General features: G+C 44.2%; 1 protein-coding gene across 1 annotated transcript in view; it reads left to right on the forward strand.

The window, feature by feature from the left end:
- RAC2 (Rac family small GTPase 2) overlaps positions 1–24,333 on the forward strand; it is a 152,500-nt gene that overhangs the window by 100,683 nt on the left and 27,484 nt on the right. The window contains exons 5-6 of the mRNA XM_073574341.1: positions 4,023–4,182; positions 19,023–19,155. Of these exons, the coding sequence (XP_073430442.1) occupies positions 4,023–4,182; positions 19,023–19,153 (291 nt within the window). The 3' untranslated portion in view covers positions 19,154–19,155. The remainder of the gene's footprint in view (positions 1–4,022; positions 4,183–19,022; positions 19,156–24,333) is intronic.

The following is a 24,333-nucleotide window of genomic DNA, read 5'->3' on the forward strand; positions in this document are numbered from 1 at the left end:
GCACCTCCGGACCCTGTATTGGTTGAAGGTAACATGGAATATGAGGTAGAGAAGATACTGGATTCCCGTCTGGCTAGACGGAGACTCCAGTATTTGGTTAAGTGGAAGGGTTATGGTCAGGAGGATAATTCCTGGGTCTCTGCCTCTTATATTCATGCCTAAGATTGGTGCGTGCCTTTCATCGGGCTCACCCTGATCACCCTGGTGGCATGGATGAGGGTTCGGTGACCCCTCCTCAAGGGGGAGGTACTGTTGTGAGTTCATTTTCCCCTTCACCATTGAGGTCTGATGAACTCCCTCTTCTGGTGAAGGAAGGTAGTGAGGCTGATTACCAAGCACCTGTGCAGGATGATGATGACTGGGTGACTGGAATTGCTGACTGGATATAAGGCAGCCGACGCCCTTTTGCCTTGCTGGTGATCTCTCTGAGGGATTCTAGGAGACCAGTCTGTTTTCTGCTCCTCAAAAGCTAAGTTTTTTGCACTGCTTTTTGCATTTGTGTTTTGTTTTGTTTTGCCTTGTTTTTCTGAATTTCTGCCATTCCCTGCTGGGGTGAATTGAATTCCTTTTTGCTCTGTCTACCTGAGTGCTGATATAGTCTTTTTGAAGCCTAGCGTCTTCAGGGCCTTTTTCCCTATCAGCCTGTTGGCCCTTGTTTTGATAGGGTTTTTTGGCGGATTGCAGACAGCAGCTTTCCTATCCTGTCCTATTTAGTAAATGATGGGGCCCAAGCTAACTAAATAGGACAGGATAGAAAAGCTGCTGTCTGCAATCCGCCAAAAACCCTATCAAAACAAGAGCCAACAGACTGATAGGGAAAAAAGCCCTGAAGACGCTAGGCTTCAAAAAGACTACATCAGTACTCAGGTATTTTCTGAAGACAGAGCAAAAAGGAATTCAGCTCACCCCAGCAGGGAATGACAGAAATCCAGAAAAACAAGGTAAAACAAAACCAAAACACAAATGCAAAAAGCAGAGCAGAAAACTTAGCTTTTGAGGAGCAGGAATCAGACTGGTCTCCTAGAATCCCTCAGAGAAATCACCCGCAAGGCAGAAGGGCGTCGGCTGCCTTATATCCAGTCAGCAATTCCAGTCACCCAGTCATCATCATCCTGCACAGGTGCTTGGTAATCAGCCTCACTACCTTCCTTCACCAGAAGAGGGAGTTCATCAGACCTCAATGGTGAAGGGGAAAATGAACTCACAACAGGAGATGTTAAGCCGACGCTGCAGACAGATCCTCTGGGACAGATGGTGGGATGCAGAAATGGTGGTATAGCCCTCCACAGGCAGGGCTGTTGTCCCAGGGCAGTGTAGATGTGGGGACACCTTGATGATGTAGGGTCCGGTGCAGTGAATGTAGCAGTGCTGGCGGATGCAAGAAGGAATGGAGGACACCAGGGCTAGCAGTTTCAACGCATTATTCACAGTTCTTGGTAACCACTGGTGCCCGCTTCCATGCCGTGTCCTCCGGGGCAGAGACTCAATCAATCTCCCGGGCAAGTTAGGCTTCTCCTCTCCAACACTCCACCAACATGTACCTTTCCTGAACAACTCCTCTATTGCGCCTTTAGTGTGAAGAGCTCCAGTACCGTGGTACTCTGAAGTTCCTCCTGTCAGATGTTCCTAACAACTCTGCTTGTATGACAGACAGCTGTAGCCTCTATCGGGGACTCCTCTTTGAGTCCTGGCTCTCTATTCAGTTGCTGTTGTGTCCCAAGTCTTAGATGGGAGTAGTGCATTTACAGCCAGCTACTCCACCGGTGTCTGCTGCAGAACCATAAGTGTCCATACAACCTCGGGGACCGGGCCCCGTCCTTGCGCTGAGAACCTATAGGCAGAGTTCCTCTTCCAACCCACAACTCCTCTCTGTTCTCCTACTCCTTCGTTCCGCGCTGTTCCTTCTCTCTCTTATGGAAGCTTAGGTTGCAGTTCTACGTCTTTCTCCTTCTGTTCCTTTCCTAGGGAGCTCGTTCCACTAAGACCAGTCCTCAGCCTCTCCTGACTGACTGTATTCCTCCGCCTTGACCTCCCGTCAGGCTGACCTCCTGTCAGCCTGCTCTCTGACTCAGACTCCCCGTCTGACTGACTTCCAGACTGAACTGAACTCCAATTCTAAACCTTCCCACTCTTTTATATCTAACTCCACCCACCTCCCAGCACATCTCGTGTTACGAAGCAAGGACCCACGAAAGATGCTCTGCTATCCTCTAAGCATGGAGCCGCAATCCGGCCCATTGCTGAACTATCCTGTGTGTGGGTGCAGGTGTTGGAGTGTGGAAAGGAGTTCCCAACTTACCTAGTTGGTGGGGCACTACACCTTAGGAGAAGGTGCAGTACCTCTGTGGCGACTGAGCCTCAGGCGCGCCACAGAAACACAGAAAAACACAGTAAAACAAAGGTATAAAAATACTCTGTTGTAAAAGTATGCTACGCCGCTCTACCAAATGTTGGACACGCTCCAGAGGATGGCTTTTATGTGTGGGCGCCCATTGTAAAAGGGGGAAAGTTCAGTGTGCTTATGATGATTAGAGTTTATGAATGAATAAGTCGTGACGCCACCTGTGGTGTTCGGCAATGAAGATGTTGAGCCGACACTGCAGACAGATCCTCTGGGACAGATGGTGTGGTGCAGCAATGATGTTATAGCCCTCCACAGGCAGGGCTGTAGTCCCAGGGCAGAGTAGGTGAAGTGACACTTAGATGGTGTAGTGTCGGGCGCAGGGGATGTAGCAGTGTGGGGCAGGTTGACGCAGGAATAAGTGGAGGGCACCAGGGCATGTAGTTCCAAAGCTTTTCTCACAGTCTGTTGCAGGTACAGGTGGCCGCATCCGTGCCGTGTCCTCCAGGTCAGGAGCTCAGCCAACTTCCAGGCAAGATGAAGTACTCCTTTCCAACACTCCGCCAACATATGTGCCTTTTCTGAACATCTCCCTCTTAGCGCCTTTTAGTGAAGTACTCACAGTACTGAGTTACACTGGAGTTCCTCCTGTCAGATGTTCCTATGAACTCTACTTGTACGGCAGACAGCTGTAGCCTGCTTCGGAGACTCCTTACTACCTAGTTCCGGCTCACTCACGTTGCTGTTGTGCCCCCAAGTCTTGTGTGGGAATAAAGTGGTGACAACTTCTATTCCTCCGGTGTCTGCTGCAGGACCATTAGTATCCATACTACCTCGGGGACCGGACCCTGGCCTTCCGCTTAGAACTAGGGAAGGATTCTCCTCTAACCCTGATCCTTGTTCTCTTCTTCTTACGTTCTGTACTAATTCTTTCCTTCTTATGGAGAGTCAGGCTTTCTATTAATGTTCCTTTCCTGTGCCAGCGGACCCAGATCACTGAGGTCGGCTGCAGCACTTCCTTCCATCCATCCCACTCAGGGGATCTCCTTTCACAGACTGACCTCGTCAAACTCCTGTGACTAACTGTCTGAATCCTATCCTCTTCCCGCTCTTTTGATGCAAACTAAACTCCACCCGCCTCCCAGCACGCTTCGTGTTCCAAGCAGGGAGCCACCAAAGGGTGCTTTGCTACACTACTATGTTGTGTGGGATGCAGGTGTTGGAGCGTGGTCAGGTGTCTCCACCTTACCTGAATGGTGGGGTACCACACCTCAGGAGGAGGTGCAGTACCTCTGTGGCAACTGAACCATCAAGGGCGACACATATGCATGGCCCACAAGGCCATAAATACATAAGTTAGGGACTGCTCTGATATGGGTTACCTTGACGTTTGGTAGAGCGACTAGCATACTTTTTTTGCAAAAAATGTAATAACCAAATACCCTGTTTTTTTATCATTTTTTACTAGCACTTGTTGTTTACTGTTACTTTTTTACAACAGTGTATTTTTATATGTTTGTTTTACTGTGTTTTTCTGTGTTTCATTTTATTAAGATCTGTAACCACTACTCTATAATGTGGTCAGTTTAACATTCTCAAACTGCTGAAAGGTTCTTTTCAAGAAATTCCAGCATATAAAGAAACTTTAATAAACTGTTCAATTTTTTTGTATTGCTTTCAGTGGTTTCCAGAAGTCAGGCACCATTGCCCAAGCACCCCAATAATCCTTGTTGGGACCAAGCTTGATCTTCGTGATGACAAAGAAACTATTGAGAAGCTTAAAGAAAAGAAGCTGTCCCCAATTTCTTACCCACAGGGCTTGGCTCTAGCTAAGGAAATAGGTAAGTTTCTAATGTGATTGAGGACTAAAGGATATCTGGCTATTATTAATAATATTGATTTATCAACCTACATAGCTCAATATGGAGGGAACACAATTATACTTGAAAACTGTGTCAAATAAAAATTGGTTTTGTTGCCCATATCAGCCAATCACAGCACAGCTTTTATTTTACAAGAGCAAATCAATAAAGAGATCTATTCTTTAAGATAGTTGTGATGATTGATGTCCATTAATACTGATAAAATAAGAAAGGACAGTATGGAACAGATAAAGATATAATTGGTAGGAGACCTGCTGATACAAGCTTACAATCTGCCCACACTACAAACTTAAGGGAACCCAATATCACCAAAAATGCTATTTATCAGCAGATATAAGGTTAGTATGCAGGCAAATAGTGTTAAAACGCTGTGTAGTAGGCTGACTTCAAGTACGGCTACACCAAGAAGACATTTTAATCTCCGTGTCATAGCTCTCTCTGAGTCAACGGGGCATTGCAGAACCGATCAGTGACAGCTGGCCTGCAGTGTGTGTGTGCAGAGAGAGCTGTCACTCAAAGTGCCAAACTATCCTACTACAGTATCACGCTGGTATCAGTGAGCTCTTTAGAACAAGACAATCGGTCAGAAATATTTGTTAAGGCAGATGGCAATGGGCTTGCTTCTATACAACTGTGGCAATGGGACTAAATGTATAATCTCAATTCCGTTATTAAAGATGCACTCCCAGCAAGGTTTTTACCCTCTTAATGTATTGCAGTCATCATATTATATAGCACTGTTTGATTATAATTGCTCATTTTTCCTTTCTACCCAGTTAATTATTCTATTTTCTCTGCTCTATGTAGAAACAGAAAGTCTCTTGTCCCTTCATTTATCCTTCCCCTCTTCAACTCATGACCCAGCTGCTCCCTCATCCCCCCTTGCCAGGGACTTTTGCAGTGATGACTCATAGAGGGAAAGTGGACGTCTTATTGCCACATAAAGCTTAGAAGAATTCAGCTAACCTGTTTTTACACGTGACTTGATGTAATTGAATTAATGGAAAACAGAAAAATTAGCTGGGTAGAAGGGCAAAATGAACAATTGTAAGTACACGGTCTGCAGTAAGGGAGGAGGCCTAAAACTGTCCATGGAATGGGGACCCTAACTGTCCCTGTCCCAGGGGTACTCTTGAAGGTAGAGAGTCCTGGGTCTCCGCCCTTACTATGCTCCTATTAAACCCTAATCTGTCCCCTCCCCCACCCCATGAGGCATGGGACAAAAATGTAAGGAAAACCAGACACAAAAACAGACAGGGATAACTGAAAACCACTATCATACAAAACGCTCACCAAAATTAGGGAAGAAGAAAGGGAAAAGGAGGGATGAGCAAACTAAATATGTGACCTTTTCTTACTTTCGACTCTGCTGAAACTCTTACTGTTTCTCTTATTCATTCTCATTTGGACTATTGTAACTCTACTAATCGGTCTCCCTCTTACCAAACTCTCCCCTCTCTAATCTGTCCTGAATGCTGCATCCAGGATCATATTCCTCGCCAGTCATTATACCGATGCCTCTACCTTGTGCCAGTCCTTACACTGGCTACCCATCCACTCCAAAATTCAGTATAAACTTATTACCCTCACCCACAAAGCTCTCCATGGCTCAGCACCACCCTACATCTACTTCCTCATCTCAGCCTACCACCCTACCCGTGCCCTCCGTCCTGCTAATGACCTGAGGTTAGAAACAATAAAAAAAGAGGCACAATAGCGCAGTTACCCAATAAACAATTAGTGGACTATAAGGTAGAATTCTCACCTTTGCATGTTGTGAGTATGCCCAACACATATAATGAATTTGTCAAGACGGGCTGCAGAGGGCACCGGACCCATGACGGATCTTCAAGCTATGTACCTGAGGAAGTGGACAGGATATCCACAAAGCGCGTAGTTTTATAGCCCTGAATAAAGTATGCAACTCTTCGGAACCCAGTGGTTCCCATGCCTGATTTTGGAGGAGCGTGGAATTATCAGCATCTTGAATATCCTGTTCAGAATAACCTGAGGTTAACATCCTGAGTAATCAGAACTTCCCACTCCCATCTCCAAGACTTTTCACGTGCTGTGCCAATTCTTTGGAGTGGACTACTCAGGTTAATATGATTAATCCCCAATCTCCACACTTTTAAGCGTGCCCTAAAAACGCATTTGTTCAGACTGCTCTACCGCCTCAACGCATTAACCTAAATATCCCTGTGTGGCTCATTCAAAATTTTTACCATAACCAAGTTCCTCTCATCATGTTCTCACATGCTTTATGCATTAAATAGCCCTCTGTGTCTGTACTGTTACATATTTAGACTGTTAACTGGTTCATGCAGCATTACAGGAACACCAGATTCTTACACTGTGGCTGGTCCGAAAAACAAACGTAATTGTTACCACCCACCCTTTCATGTCTCCTCTTTTTCCTTATAGATTGTAAGCTTGTGAGCAGGGTCCTCATTCCTCTTGGTATCTGTTTTGATCTATGTGATTATTGTTATGCTGTAATGTCTATTGTCTGTACAAGTCCCCTCTATAATGTAAAGTGCTGCGGAATATGTTGGCGCTATAGAAATAAAATTATTATTATTATTAATATTAATAAATAGGAATAAGAGAAAGAAAATAAACACTCACAAACATATCAGTAACTACTACCAACTACAAATTACTGTGAGATAGCGCTTCCTGAGTGTTTTGGGGGACAATCGCTTGGCAATGGGATTAAAGCACACAGGAACGGTTTCCCACAAAAACAGTCTATTTGGTTTATTAACCACATAAACCGCATAACGTAAAGTCCATTTCATTACATCCACGACCAATCATGACCACCAGTCTGTTCATGTGGCAGATAAACCTCTCTGCCGTATATTATAACCCCCTTGTCTTGGGTTACCTTCCAGGAGCTCCACTCCACACGCTGACTCCTTGTCAGTCCTGGCTTCCACAACACAGTAGCCGTCCCAGGCTCTGCAGGTACATGGTCTCATCACATGCCAATCAAGAAGTCTGTCCATTACCAGGATCTTCCAACACAGACCATGTGACCACACCACAGTCTCATTATATCACCCTTAACCACACTCACAATGCTGTATGTTTAATGCCAGCATGGAAATAGTCCTTAACCCTTCCAGCACTGATGGAAAGGAAATCCATTTAAAATAGGACATGAATCACACCATCTCTAACGGGGACCCTCAATTCATTACCCGTTGTGACCTTTTAACTCCAGATTTCCCAGGGGAACATGTCACCCTCATCAAAGTTATATAATATGATAATTGCAGTATATTAAGAGAATACAAACTTTGATGGGGAGCTTTTTTTAAAAGGTCGGTCCTAATATATTGTATGGACAAAAGTATAATTTTTCAAATGAGCATTTTACTGGGAAATGGGTAGACAGACGCAATGAAATGTTAACCTTAGTGAGTGTAAAATGTTAATTCCTGTCTTAAATCCAACAAAAGAACAGACTGATGGCATAACATATTGACCCATGACATATGAAGCTATTGTTATCCACTAGCATCTCTATTTTTTCACCAGGAAAGATGTCAACCACTGAGGACTCTCAATTCTGAATATTTTTCTATTTTTTCACCATTGATTTATAAACGGTTTGCTATTATAACTATTTTTAATATCTAGAATAACACAAAATAATATGCAATTCTAAGCATTAAAAAAGCAAGAGATCTAATGTAAATATCAAAACAAATTAAAAAATACCAGTGTTAACTGGCTAGAAATTAGTATAAATCACCCTAAGCATGCCAGTAGCAAAGACAATGTAATGATGTGTTAGTATAAATACGCCTTCGAAATGTGGTGTTGGAGAAGGATGTTATCAATACCATGGATGGCAAGAAGAACAAACAAATCAATTTTGGAACAAATCAAGCCAGACATGTTACTGGAAGGATCACCAAGTTACGACTTGCCTACTTTGGGTACATCATACGAAGAGAGCAGTCACTGGAGAAAAACATCATGGTCGGAAGAATAGAAGGACAAGATGAAGAGTAATCTGATGGCTTGATACAATCAAGATAACATTGGAGAATACCCTGGTGGACCTATCTAGGCTCTCACAAGATCGGTCTTCCAACAGAGTGTTCATCTCCAAGTCACCATGGGTGAAGTCTGTTATTAATAATAATAATAATAATAATAATAATAATAACAACAATCATAATAATCTAATATATAAAGCTCAAGTGTGTGTATGTATGTGTGTGTGTATATCCGGGATTGGCATCCGCACCGTCGTCGCAGCTACAGCCACAAAATTTGGCACAGTCACACGTCTGGACCCCAAGAGTGTCCTAGGCTATGTTGTGAGGCGAAATTTTAACCCCGCGCGTTCCAATTCACCAAACAATTTTGCCCCTATCTACATAATGGGGAAAAAGTGTGTGTGTATCAAGCACCGCCCCTCATTATGATGTCATAATGGTTGCCATGGCGAAGCTGATGTCATCATAGGTTGCAAGCCCCGCCGCTCATTATAATGTCATAATGGTTGACTATGGGATGGAGGATGTGTGATGGGTATATGTGCACTGGACTATGGGATGGAGGATATGTATGACGGGTATATGGGCATGGGACTATGGGATGGAGGATGTGTGATGGGTATATGGGCACTGGACTATGGGATGGAGAATATGTATGATGGTATATGGGCACGGGACTATAGGATGGAGGATATGTATGATGGGTATATGGGCATGGGACTATGAGATGAAGGATGTGTGATGGGTATAGGGGCACTCGACTATGGGATGACGAATATGTATGATGGGTATATGGGCATGGGACTATGGGATGGAGGATGTGTGATGAGTATATGGGCACGGGACTATGGGATAGAGGATGTGTGATGGGTATATGGGCACTCGACTATGGGATGGAGGATATGTATGATGGGTATATGGGCGCGGGCCTATGGGATCATGGATATGTATGATGGGTATATGGGCACGGGACTATGGGATGGAGGATATGTATGACGGGTATATGGGCATGGGACTGTGGGATGGAGGATGTGTGATGGGCTTATGGGCACTGGACTATGGGATGGAGGATATGTATGACAGGTATATGGGCACGGGACTATGGGATCATGGATATGTATGATGGGTATATGGGCACGGGACTATGGGATGGAGGATATGTATGACGGGTATATGGGCACAGGACTATGGGATGGAGGATGTGTGATGAGTATATGGGCACGGGATTATGGGATGGAGGATATGTATGACGGGTATATGGGCGCGAGACTATGGGATGGAGGATGTGTGATGGGCATATGGGCACTGGACTATGGGATGGAGGATATGTATGACGGGTATATGGGCACGAGACTATGAGATCATGGATATGTATGATGGGTATATGGGCACGGGACTATGGGATGGAGGATAATTATAATTTGCTATAACTAACCACAGTTAGTTACCATGCCCGGGCAGTGCTGGGCTATTCAGCTAGTAGTAGTATAAATGCAAATCAATGGAAAATGCTCAGGAAAAGTTTTATATCAATTATGTTACAGAGAAATAAATGATATCTTTGTATCGTCTAAACAAGTAGAGTCTTCAGTGGTTGATACGTAACGTCTCTTTTGATTTCGGTGAAACTGTGCCTGATGGAGAGTTCTGAGTGGTCTCCAAAGCTTGCTATCAATCATCACCATTTCTGTTGGCCCTTAAGAGGTAACAATTAGAGAAGGGTGGATCGATAAGCAGCACTCTAGTTCATCAGCCAGGTCAGTAGTCTCTGGCTGTTGGGCAAGAGGTTAGCAAATCTCTTGTCTTCCGGGATACCTGTCTTGGCTTTTGATAAGCAAAGTAATCACTGCAGCAGGACCCACAGATGACGTCGCACCAGCCCGGCTAATCATAAGCGGATCCCGGAAGGTAAGAGATTTGCTAGTCTCTTATCCAGCAGCCAGAGACTACTGACCTGGCTGCATATCAATCCGCCCAACTCCAGTAGCAACTACTGAGCACTCTCCATTTTTGGCTTTTATTCTATCATATAATATGTTACACGATTGATAATGTTCATGAAGCCAATGTTAACTTTACATTTCTGAATCCTAATCTGCTTCATTCTTAAATTATATCTATGTATATAATATCTCAACCATAAATAAGTAAAAATAATAGTCATCTTCTAAAGAACTCAAATGCCGAGCATTTGGATCAATTTTGAGACACATTGGTTATAATTGGCATTCTAGTGACATTCTGCCTAATAGAGTGAATATATGATAATTAATGGATAATGGATTTATATGACTTAAGACATCTGCTTATCCTTCCCCAATTTCACGGTTTTGACATCTCTTGTTAATTATACATAGAACTCACATGGGAGATGCAAATGAGCAGCTGAATGTTTAAATCTCTATTTTATCACTTTCATGACATACTATAAGACTGTAGGGAAATGGAGAAGAGAGAGAAATTACAACTTGGGGGTTATCTTGAGGTATTATAGAATAGGCCCGCTGCGGTGCCACACATGAGCATGTGCTGGTTGTGAAATCAATCCTAATATAGTACGCTCCATAAATCATCTACAACACAACAAAGGGTTTAGCTGTAGACAACCAAGAACAACCTAATAAAAGTCAGAAGGTTGGTTAGGGTGGAATTTAGAAGCATGTGGTGTCCCTGGAATCAGTGGTGTCCCTGGAATCCAGTCGTCCCTGATGTAAAATTTGGACTTAGGCCCCCACAAGCATGTAGGACAGATGTATTGGCCCTTGCAGTATTCTAGAACTTATAAAAACATGTGTATTCGCCCCCATGTAATAATGTTCCCCGTCCTGTATCCTTTCTGTAATAATGTCCCTTGTCCTGGCCCCTTCCATAATAATGTCTCCCTTCTGATCCCTTCCTGAATTAATGTCCCCCATCCTGGGTTCCTTCCAGGAATAATGTCCTCCTTGTGACCCCTTCCTGTAATATGCCGCCTTCCATTCTGGGCATCACCCTATAGCAATGTCTCCCATCCAGAGCCCCTTCCTTGTATAATGTCTCTAATCCTTGGTCCTTTCCAGTAATAATGTTCCCCATTCTGGGGCCCTTCCAGTAATAATGTTCCCCATTCTGGGGCCCTTCCAGTAATAATGTTCCCCATTCTGGGGCCCTTCCAGTAATAATGTCCCTCATTCTGGGGCCCTTCCAGTAATAATGTTCCCCATTCGGGGGCCCTTCCAGTAATAATGTCCCTCATTCTTCTCTAGCACATTTTAAAAAGAAACGATTATTCTTACAGTACCTTGCCACACAAGCATGACATGGGGTGTCTTCTACTGCTGACATGCACATCATCCATCTGTTACTGATCAATGTTTAAGGTAGATATGCTGGTCCAAGCAATGTCCCAGGCCCTGTCACAGGCATCCATGCTGCTGCAATTATACTATTTGTACTCTGGGTGAATTGATGCCACTTTTCCTGATGTTTGTCCCTAATTTGAGCTTTTTGGCTGCCTTTTGGCCTCCCTGAATGTGTAGTCTATGCGTTTTGTTTTGCCTCCCATTGAATTCAATGGGATTCAGAAATGTTCGACGAACTGTTAGGCGATCATCAGGACGTTCGCCTATCGGAACCAAACCATGAAAGGTTCACTCATCTATAAAAATGAGTGTATGTTTGTGTGTGTATTAGCCACGCCCACTCCACATATCAACCAATCACTAAGCATCTTTCATTTCACCAGAGCTGTTTAAAAGAAGCTGAGCTGTGATTGGTTGCTATGAGCAACAGTTTTCTTTGTAGACAGTTGTGGTAACTGAGGCCTATTATTCTTATCATTTCTATGGTGTTATCATCCTTCTGTAAAGCTGGAAATAACACAATTTATACTGTGCCGACACAGACCACCCTCTGACACAGACTGCAGGGGGAGCCCAGTGTCACACAGGATAGGATTAGATACACAGCTCAACAGTCATTATCTCACAGGATAGGATTAGATACACGGCTCAGCAGACAGTATCACACAGGATAGGATTAGATACATGGCTCAGCAGACAGTATCACACAGGATAGGATTAGATGCACAGCTCAGCAGACTGTAATACATAGGATCAGATTAGATACACGGCTCAGCAGACAGTATCACACAGGAGAGGATTAGATACACAGCTCAGCAGACAATAACACACAGGATAGGATTAGATACACTGATCAGCAGTCAGTATCACACAGGATAGGATTAGATACACGGCTCAGCAGGCAGTATCACATAGGATAGGATTAGATACACAGCTCAGCAGACAGTAACACACAGGACAGGATTAGATACATGGCGCAGCAGACAGCATCACACAGGATGGGATTTGATACACAGGTCAGCAGTCAGTATCACACAGGATAGGATTAGATGCATGGCTCAGCAGACAGTAACAGACAGGATAGGATTAGATACACAGCTCAGCAGTCAGTATCACTCAAGAGAGGATTAGATACACGGCTCAGCAGACAGTAACACACAGGATAGGATTAGATGCACAGCTCAGCAGACAGTAACAGACAGGATAGTATTAGATACACGGCTCAGCAGACAGTATCACACAGGGTAAGATCAGATACACGGCTCAGCAGACAGTAACACACAGGATAGTATTAGATACACGGCTCAGCAGTCAGTATCACACAGGATAGGATTGGATACACAGCTCAGCAGTCAGTAACACACAGGGTAAGATCAGATACACGGCTCAGCAGGCAGTAATAGACAGGAGAGGATTAGATACACCGCTCAGCAGTCAGTATCACACAGGATAGGATTATATACACGGCTCAGCAGACAGTAACACACAGGGTAAGATTAGATACACGGCTCAGCAGACAGTATCACACAGGATTGTATTAGATACACAGCTCAGTAGACAGTAACAGACAGGATAGGATTAGATACACGGCTAAGCAGACTGTATCACACAGGATAGGATTAGATACATGGCTCAGCAGGCAGTGACACACAGGATTGGATTAGATACACGGCTCAGCAGTCAGTAACACACAGGGTAAGATCAGATACATGGCTCAGCAGACAGTATCACACAGGATTGGATTAGATACATGGCTCAGCAGTCAGTAACACACAGGATAGGATTGGATACACGGCTCAGCAGACAGTATCACACAGGATAGGATTAGATACACAGCTCAGCAGTCAGTAAAACACAGGGTAAGATCAGATACACGGCTCAGCAGACAGTATCACACAGGATAGGATTAGATACACCGCTCAGCAGTTTTCACTGTCGTGGCGTCCTCTGTGGCTCTCCTCACTGTGGCTGCCCTAGGCACTTCCACCACAATGCTTCACCGTCCAGAGTACACCATTACTGGTCACTCACAGACTGTGTCTGTCTGTCATTTCTGTCTTTTGGGCCACCCCCCGTGACTGTCTCTCCTGTCAGATCCTCTCTGAGGGCCCTCCACTGCCTTTCACTTCACAGCAGACCCTCCTAACTAGTGAGCTCCCCTGGCTGACTGACTCTTCTGGAACCTTCCCTCAGCCTTTGTACTACCATCCTAGGTAGCTCCGCCCACTGTCACCTGACAGTCACCATTGACCAATGAGAGTGACCTTGACCTGTGGCAGTTACATAACTACTCTCTTCTGTGCTCCCCACTGCCCTCTAATGGTCACACTCAGTATGGCACCCTATTCTTCATCTCAGTGCTTCTATTCCTACACTGAGCTATTCCCTCTGCCTCTCACTGAAAGCAGATTCATCGGTCAGGCCAACCTCCCCACATTCTTCCTTCCTTTAACCATGTCAGGGGCCTGGCATTATAGCAACAAGTCAAGGTCGGCGTCCTGGTCACACAGACCCCTTTGTCACACAGACTCTCGGTCACACAGACCCCTTTGTCACACCCCTTTGTCACACAGACTCTCAGTCACACAGACTCTTACTCAGATACCTGGTCCATCTGTCTTCTTCTTGTTACGTCGTCCTGTCAACTTAACTGAGTCAGGGTCGGCATACTCCACGTACCCGGCATCTGCTGAATACACTTTTTTTTTTTTTTTAAATAACACTTTAACATTTCAACTTCTCTCCACACTTTTTCATATTTGTTGCAATACGTCATTATCAAAACAGATACATATATATTTTTCTTTTACCCTTTTCTTTTTCAAACATCAAGAACTATCATACTCACATGCTCCCCCTTCCTTTGACCTGAGCATCCCCCATATGCACCCCTAATATGTCAGGAGATGAACAACAACAACAAAAAACGTTTCTATTAATTCGGACGTGAAACTGTCCGATGAATTGCACAACGGTGCATCAAATTCCCGGTACTCCAGGCCATCTCCTGAGGCCGGTGTTTCGCCAACTCAGCAAGGGAGCTTAAAGTCCTGGGACTCTTGGGGTGTCTCTGAGAGTCCATTTTACGGGGGCACGTAATCTTCAGGACACGCAATTACTGCCACAGCATAGTAGCCTTGGGGGCAGTACTCCTTATAATAAGAGACCCAGTCTCCTTCCTGTAGAGCCTGGCCATGACAGATGGACGCCACATTTAAATAAACTTTTTCTCCAGTGGCGCGATCCCGGATAAAGCCATACCTTTTCTCCCGGATTGCGTGCACCAGCCTCCCGATGGAACGTGGAACCGCCATGCCAGCCTCTCCTATTTCATGAAGCAGCCCCCAGATCTCCCGCTCTCTGGCCTTCTTTCCATCGATGACCTCCGCAACCCAGGCGGAGGGTCCGGCATAGGCAGCAGAGTCCGATGGGCGGGATGTGGTCAAGGTCGGGGGCGGGGCAGAAGCGGCCGTAGGCTCTGGTATTGAATAGGCCACGGCTGGCTTTGACAGCGACGTCAGCACGGCCGTAGGGGAGGCCGCAGCTGATACCAAGTTGTCCACGGGCTCCGGCATAGCAAGCACAGGTAGGGCCACAGATAAAGCAGCGGCCGCAATTGCCGGTGTGTCAGGCACTGCAGCTGATGGCCCGATTTCAGCAGTGACCGGGAGTGGAACCGATGCGGTGGCAGTCAGCTTGACGGGGGCCACGCCGTCGCTCAGAGCGGGAGGCACCACAGCGTGAGGAGGCGGGCGGGGAGGCTGAGGACCAGTGTCAAGGCCCTGTGGTCTGTCCGCTGCATGGTACGTGGGGACGGGGTTTGCCTGGGGTGTCGCCGGCGGGGCCGGGGACACGCTTACCTTCCCAGCCACTGCTGCTCCCAGCAGACTTTCCCACCACTCCTGTTTCGGCCGTTGATTTTCACCCCGCCGTCCGACAGGGCCGGCCTCCAGGCCCAACAGCTCCGCGGGGAGGCCCCCTGAGCAGGTCTCCCGACGTGTCTCCAATTCTTGGCACCACCGCCATTCCTGGCATCCGATACCCCGACAGCTACAGTGTCTCATGTCGTCCAAGGTCCAGTAGCTGAATGGCGCCAAACAGCCGCAGCAAGTCTCTCCACCCGGGCCACTCCCGTTCTTGGGGAGTGCGGCGGTGGGCCTCTCCACCCATCTTCCAGGGTCCAACATGAGGGAACAGTTTTCTTCAGATGAATACCACTCCCCCCAGGGGCGGATTTGATAAAGCCCTGGATCATCCAGTACAATCAGTAATGTCTGTATCTCTCTCTTTGGACACCAAATCACCATAGCCATTTCTTGTACTTACTGGCAGCCAGCAATCCACAGTCCAGTCTCAAATTGTAATCCACAGGAAACCAAAAAAAAATTCTTCACCCCACACAGTTTGAGGGGCTTTTGTTACTTGGTGGCAGGCTTGCCGCTGAAGATGTTGTATTGGCAGCAATGATCCTGCCGACTACGCCAAATGTAGGGTTCGGGCTGAGGGAGGCGCGATTAGGTGTTGTTGATGCTGATAGGCGGGGAAGGTGTGCTGTTCCCACAGAACTGGAGCTATTCCCTCTGCCTCTCACTGAAAGCAGATTCATCGGTCAGGCCAACCTCCCCACAACAGTAACAGACAGGAAAGGATTAGATACATAGCTCAGCAGACAGTAACAGACAGGAGAGGATTAGATACACAGATCATCAGACAGTAACACACAAGATAAGATTAGATACACGGCTCAGCAGACAGTATCACACAGGATAGGATTAGATACACGGTTCATCAGACTGTATCACACAGGATAGGATTAGATACACAGCTCAGCAGACAGCAACACACTGGATAGGATTTGATACACAGGTCAGCAGACGGTAACAAACAGGATAGGATTAGATACACGGCTCAGCAGGCAGTAACACACAGCATAAGATTAGATATACAGGTCAGCAGACAGTAACAAACAGGATAGGATTAGATACACGGCTCAGCAGGCAGTAACACACAGCATAGGATTAGATACACAGGTCAGCAGACAGTAACACACAGGATAGGATTAGATACACGGCTCAGCAGGCAGTAACACAGAGCATAGGATTAGATACACAGGTCAGCAGACAGTTTCACACAGGATAGGATTAGATACAAGCTCAGCAGTCAGTATTACACAGGATAGGATTAGATACAACAGAATGTGCCAAAGAAGAGGACATTTTCATTCCAAGAATTCCTCTCATTCCATCGGATTTGCCTTTTGATTTTAATGCCTCCAGTTTCCACTTCGACTGTCATTTGCAATGTCCATTAACAATGCTCAGGGACAGTCCTTGAAAGTTGTAGGGATCGATTTGCAATCTCCATGCTTTTTTCATGGTCAACTTTACATTGCCTGTTCAAGAGTTGGAACTGCCAAAAATCTGTTCATCTTTGCACCGAAAGAAAAAACAAAAATGTTGTTTATCAAAAGGCTCTTGAATGAGTCGAAAATAGAATACTATCAATACTTGGGTAATCGTTTAGTTAATTTGTGTTGCAAACCTATAGTGTTGAATATATGATGTGGAATGTTCAATACTTGGGTAATCGTTTAGTTAATTTGTGTTGCAAACTTATAGTGTTGAATATATGATGTGGAATGTTTTTATGTGCAAAATAATCATTTTAACTTGTTATAACTAACCACAGTTAGTTACTATGGCCGGCAACACCAGGGTCTTCAGCTTGTCTCTAATAATTAATACATTTAATCTATCCCATGATGCACAATATCTGCTTGCCTTTTTCCTCAGTAGCAATGGTAATCAGTTGTGAGTACCTTAGTACATGTAAATGGAATCTGTCAGCAAGTTTCTGCTACCTTATATGGGAGGCAGGATAATGTAGGGTCAAATATCCTGATTTCAGTGATGTGTCACTTACTGGGCTACTTCCTGTAGTTTTGATAAAATCATAGTTTTTTCAGGTGCAGATCTACCAGTTTTCTAAATGCTGAGCTGTGCATAACCCGCCCATACCTATAACTGACTGCTCTGAGTGCACTGTGCATAGGCAAAAGGCTGTCAATCAGTAGTGTGGGTGGGGTTACACAGAGCTCATGAATATGGAGGACTACATGGCAGTAGGTCTACTAGTCCACTAGTGATAATCTCCTGCTGATAAAACAGTGATTTTTTTTATCAAAAGTACATCAAACAGCCCAGTATATGACTCCTCTTTGGAATTAGGGTCTCTGTCTCTACATTTTTCTGCTTTCTGGTTAGGTGGCAAAAAACCTGAGGACAGATTCCTTTTAAGCTGACCATACACATGAGATATCTGTTGACTGAATTTTTGCTAATCAGGTGTTATCTCTCGAGCCCCCGATACACATGAGCAGTCAGCTCGGCCAAAGCGTTCATGAGTTTTCAGCAGGAAGAGAGGAAAATATATGAATTAATTGTGGAATTTCTAACTGCCTAATTCTTCTCTTCTTTGACAACATCTGCTAGGAATGAGTCAAAATCTGAAAAATGGACACCTTTTTATCAACCGGCAGTAAACAATTAGAGGGTTTATCCAGTACTATTTTTTTTTTTACTATGTTACTAAAAACTAGTAGGCAGGTAGTTGCTAACTATATGCTGGATCTACCCAGTGCCGGCGTAGAACTCAGCAGAGCAGCTCTTCCTCTTCTAGGCTGCTATGTTGATGAGGCGTGACTGGCGATGTCATGCTGATTGACAGCAGGTTTCCAGCAGTTAGACGGTGGGGAGGGGCAGTCAATCAGCATTATGTCGGTAGTCACGCCCCATCAACAGAGCAGAGCGGAAGAAAAGGAGCTGCTTTGTCGACGTGACATCAGCAGAAGTCAATGAATCACTAGTAGGAGATGTCTGTGACCATACTGTGCCATCAGAGATTGGTTAGAGGTCTTGAAAATCATGACACCATGGCATATATTGGAAAATTGTATAACTTTTTGTTATATAATGAACAACTTTCATTTGGTGAAGTGTAATATACCCCTTTAAAGGTATCAGAATTGCATCTTGGAATAAACGTGTCATAGAGTAAGAAGCTAATCTGTGGCAGGGTTAAATAAATCCTATATGTCATTTTGATACTGCCGGCATGAAGAAAGGATTTATGAAAGCAAGCTGCGGGAAACAGAAAGAGAAGACTAATGATGCCGTTGAAAAGAATGGATAATGATCTTGTATTTGGTTGAATAAAGACAAGGTCTGAATGTAAGCACACTAAGGAGGCTGCTACCATAATAAATAATAGCCGGCCTGCTGTCTATCCTGCTCACCTACAGTATTCACCTACACTGTCCATGGATCGCTTTCTAGGCTTTATCTGGGGTTTTTTTGTGCCTCTCTGCTTTCCGTTCATGACCTGAATGCTTTCTTTTTCCATTTTGAACCTTTACTTAAGATTTGTTTCTTTGTATTGACAGAGTCTGTGAAGTATCTAGAGTGCTCTGCTCTTACACAGCGTGGTCTCAAGACAGTGTTTGATGAGGCCATTAGAGCAGTGTTATGTCCTCCACCCTCCCGGCCTAAGAAACACGGATGCGTCTTACTGTAAAGGTGAGCTAAAATTATGACTGCCGTTTATTTTTTTGATTTGACCTCACTATCCTTTTGCGATCCTGCCCAAGACATAATTATAAGGGGAGCACAAGGGGCACATGCTGTACCACTTCCACCAGCCTGGGGTTCATGGGGTGGGATCCTCCATCTAATTATGTGTCACTATGCTGTTCCCATCATTTGTAAATCAGTATAACAGGGACATAATAGTCCTGCACCCAAGACAGAATTCTAAGGGAGCATAAGGGGCACATTCTGCAGCTCTTCCACCAGTCTGAAGACCTTGGGTTGGGTCCTCCTGCTAATTCTCTGTCTTTCCAGCATTTTCGACCTGTCTATGCTGTTCCAATCATCTGTAAATCAGTATAACAGGGACATAATAGTCTTTAACCAAATAGAGAATTCTAATGGGGCATAAGGGGTACATTCTGTAGCTCTTCCACCAGTCTCGAGACCTTGGCTTGGGTTCCAGCTAATTCTCTGTCTTTCCAGCATTTTCGACCGCTCTATGCTGTTCCCATCATCTGTAAATCAGTATATCAGGGATATTATAGTCTTCAACCAAATACAGAATTCTAAGGGGCATAAGGGGCACATTCTGTAGCTCTCCCAACAGTCTCAAGATCTTGGGTTGGGTTATCCAGCTAACTCTGTCTCTCTGTCTTTCCTACATTTTTGACCTCTCTATGCTGTTATCATCATATGTACATCAGTATAACAGAGACTTAAGAGTCCTATACCCAAGACAGCATTATAAGGGGAGTACAATGGGCATATGCTGTAGGACTTCACCAGCTTCGGAACCTTGGGGTGAAGTCCTCCATCTATTTTTCTGCCTGTCTAACATTTTTGACCTCACTATGCTGTTGCAATCCTGTATAAATCAGCAGAAAAGGAACATAATAGTTCAGAACCTAGAACAGAATAATAAGGGGATCACAAGGGACACCTAATATAGGTCTTCCACCAGCCTCGTGACCTTGGCATGAGATCCTTCCTCTATTTCTCTGTCTGTCTAACATTTTCCATGACTAGTATTTATATAGACAGTTTTTATCTGGTACCCCAGAATCTCCAGCAGATAAGTGTCTTTCATTATTTTACATTATATGGATTAACTGGTTTGACTATTTCTACAGTATAACTCCCCATTAGGTCTGGGGGCTATTTTGTTAAAAAATAAAATCTCAATTTTTTAAAAAAGATTTAAATAATTTTTCATTTCATTCTCAATTAAGTTTTAATTTTAGGTAAACTTAGTCCAAATATGTGTAACATAAACATAACATACAGTGGGGGAAAAAAGTATTTAGTCAGCCACCAATTGTGCAAGTTCTCCCACTTAAAAAGATGAGAGGTCTGTAATTGACATCATAGGTAGACCACAACTAAAATGAGAAAACAAATCCAGAAAATCACCTTGTCTGATTTGGCAATATTTATTTTGCAAGTTATCTTGGAAAATAAGTATTTGGTCATTAACATAAGTTCAACTCAATATTTTGTTATATATCCTTTTTTGGCAATGACAGAGGTCAAACATTTTATGTAAGTTTTCATAAGGTTGTCGCACACTGTTGGTGGTATGTTGACCCATTCCACCATGCAGATCTTCTCTAGAGCAGTCATGTTTTGGGCCTTTCGCTGGGCAACACAGACTTTCAAATCCCTCCAAAGGTTTTCTATGGGGTTGAGATCTGGAGACTGGCTACTCCACTCCAAGTCCTTCATATGTTTCTTACAAAGCCACTCCTTCGTTGCCCTGGCGGTGTGCTTGGGATCATTATCATGCTGAAAGACCCATACATGTTTCATCTTCAATGCCCTTGCTGATGGAAGGAGGCTTGCACTCAAAATCTCATGATACATGGCCCCATTCATTCTTTCATGTACATGGATCAGTCGTCCTGGTCCTTTTGCAGAGAAACAGCCCCAAAGCATGATGTTGCCACCCACATGCTTCACAGTAGGTATGATGTTCTTTGGATGCAACTCTGTCTCCTCCAAACACAACAAGTTTTGTTTCTACCAAACAGTTCTACTTTGCTTTCATCAGATCATATGACATTCTCCCAATACTCTTCTGGATAATCCAAATGCTCTCTAGCAAACTTCAGGCAGTCCTGGACATATACTGGTTTAAGCAGGGGGACATGTCTGGCACTGCAGGATCTGAGTCCCTGGTGGTGTAGTGTGTTACTGATGGTAACTGATGGTAGCCTTTGTTACGGTGGTCCCAGCTCTATGCAGATCATTCACTAGGTCCCCCCGTGTGGTTCTGGGATTTTTGCTCACCGTTCTTGTGATTATTTTGACCCCACGGGGAGAGATCTTGCGTAGTGCCCCAGATCGAGGGAGATTATTAGTGGTCTTGTTTTGTCTTCCATTTTCTTATTATTGCTCCCACAGTTTATTTCATCACACCAAGCTGCTTGCCTATTTCAGATTCGGTCTTCCCAGTCTGGTGTAGGGCTGCAGTTTTGTTTCTGGTGTCTTTTGACAGCTCTTTGGTCTTCACCATAGTGGAGTTTGGAGCGTGACTGTTTGAGGTTGTGGACAAATGTCTTTTATACTGATAACAAGTTCAAACAGGTGCCATTACTACAGGTCATAGGTGGAAGACAGAGTAAACTCTTAAAGCAGAAGTTACAGGTCAGTGAGAGCCAAAAATCTTGCATGTTTTTAGGTGACCAAATACTTATTTTCCTCCATAATTTGCAAAATAAATCTTGCCAAATCAGACAAGGTGATTTTCTGGATTTGTTTTCTCATTTTGACTCTCACAGTTGTGGTCTACCTATGATGTCAATTACAGGCCTCTCTCATCTTTTTAAGTTGAAGAACTTACACAATTGGTGGCTGACTAAATACTTTTTTCCCCACTGTACTATAATCCCCAATTTACAGTTCTTCATGACGGTCTCTGTATTCTCACCTTCATCAATAACGTGTTGTCACATGAGATTGATGCAGCCGTCATGTGTTGATATTATACAATGCCGTTAGAAAGAATTGAAAGCAGCACAAAGACAGAAAACAGAGGCAGTTGTAATAGTAATGGAAAAAATCCTTCAAATTGATCCGTTCATGTAATGCAACCGTCAAGAGCCAGAAAGTCAGTATAAGCCGCTTCATCAGGGGATACAAAAGCTCAATGTCTCAGCTTAGCCAAAAGTTTTAATCAAGCCAGAAACACCACTTTTATTTGTATTCTCTGCCAGAATAATCCTTACACTTGCCAGTCCTACTCTAACATGAAAACCTCAAAAAGAGGAAAAAATCCTCCAAAACATTCAGATACAAACCAGTCAGGCCTAAATGCATCTGCACTAATCCAGGGTGCAGCGGACCCAAGTAAAATGGCAACTGCACAGGTGCATAAATACCAAATGAAACAGCCAGCCTACAATCAGGGATTGGCCGTGTGGTACACCAGTGCAGAAGAAATAATCCGCATGGGGCAGTGTTCACACAGGGAATGTAGAGCTTCTGGTTCACAACCTCTTAGTAACACCATATAGGGGGGCAGCCCAGTGCCAACTAGAATGCATCCCGTGTGAACAGAGGCCACAAGTTTGCAGAACCATTTGGGCCCAACTGCACCCTGAAAGAAATATAAAAAGTGCACAAAAAACATATCAATATATGTAAGGTATTGGTTGATATTAAGGCCTTAATGCGGAAGCTGACAAACTGCGTCAAGGTTCCTTACACTTGCCAGTCCTACTCTAACATGAAAACCTCAAAAAGACGAAAAAATCCTCCAAAACATTCAGATACAAACCAGGCAGGCCTAAATGCATCTGCACTAATACAGGGTGCAGCGGACCCAAGTAAAATGGCAGCTTTATCTTTGGTAAAACAGTGTGTATTTTTTAAAATATTTTAAATAAAGGACTTTATTCAGGTTGTCCTTTATTTACAATCTGACTATGAAGTTAATAATGGATAGACGTCTTATAGACACCTCTCCATTACTAAACCCTGGGCTTGATGTCACTTGACAATACAATGGTGAAATCAACTCTACGAATCTTACCCCACTTGCCACCACAACAGGACAAGTGGGAAGAGCCAGGCAAAGCACCAGAATTGACGCATCAGAAAGATGCACCTTTTCTGGAGTGGCTGCGGGCTGCTATTTTTAGGATGGGGAGCCAATATCCAGCAAGAGAATACCAGCCCCCAGCTGTCTGTGGTTGTCAAAAAAAGAGGGGATCCCACGCAGTTTATTTAAATTATTTACTTAACCCCATAACTCCTAGAGCTTTTTTCGATTTTTCATTTTCGTTTTTCGCTCCCCTTCTTCCCAGAGCCATAACTTTTTTATTTTTCTGTCAATATGGCCATATAAGGGCTTATTTTTTGCGGATGAGTTGTACTTTTGAATGACACCATTGGTTTTACCATGTCTTGTACGCAAAAACGGGAAAAAAATTCCAAGTGCAGTGAAATTGCAAAAAAGTGCAATCCCACACTTGTTTTTTGCTTGTTTTTTTTTTTGCTAGGTTCACTAAATGCTAAAACTAACCTGCCATTATTATTCTCCAGTTTATTACGAGTTTATAGACACCAAACGTTTTATTTTGATTGGGACGAAAGGGGGGGTGATTTGAACTTTTATGTATTTATTTTTTTATTTTTAGACATTTTTTTTTTTTTTTTTTTTTTTTACTTTTGGCATGCTTCAATAGCCTCCATGGGAGGCTAGAAGCATGCACAACTCGATCGGCTCTGCTACATATAGGCGATGAGCATATCACCCATATGGAGCCGATTTACTGCATTGCTTTGAGTGCTGGCCACCGGGCGGCGCTCAAAGCAATGTGCCTGCAACAACCATAGAGGTCTCTCTGACCTCTGGATGTCCGGGCAAAGTGTCGCCGACCCCCAATCACGTGATTGGCGATGAGCTCACTTCCTGCCTGGCGCCCGGAAACGCTAGTTAAATGCCCGCTGTCAGCTTTGACAGGGGGATTTAACTATTTAATAGGCGCGGGCGGATGGCAATTCCACTCACATGTATTGCGGGCACATGTCAGCTGTTCATAACCTTTGAGGTAGGCATACCGCCAGAGCCCACCTCAAAGCATGGGATCCTTACCGATGACGTACTATTCCATCATCGGTAAGAAAGGGGTTAAATAATATTCAAAACAACAGCATGGAGACCTC

The sequence above is a fragment of the Dendrobates tinctorius genome, unplaced genomic scaffold, assembly GCF_039654945.1.
Source record: "Dendrobates tinctorius isolate UK_male_01 unplaced genomic scaffold, ASM3965494v1 ptg000038l, whole genome shotgun sequence".
Taxonomy (NCBI): Eukaryota; Metazoa; Chordata; class Amphibia; order Anura; family Dendrobatidae; genus Dendrobates; species Dendrobates tinctorius.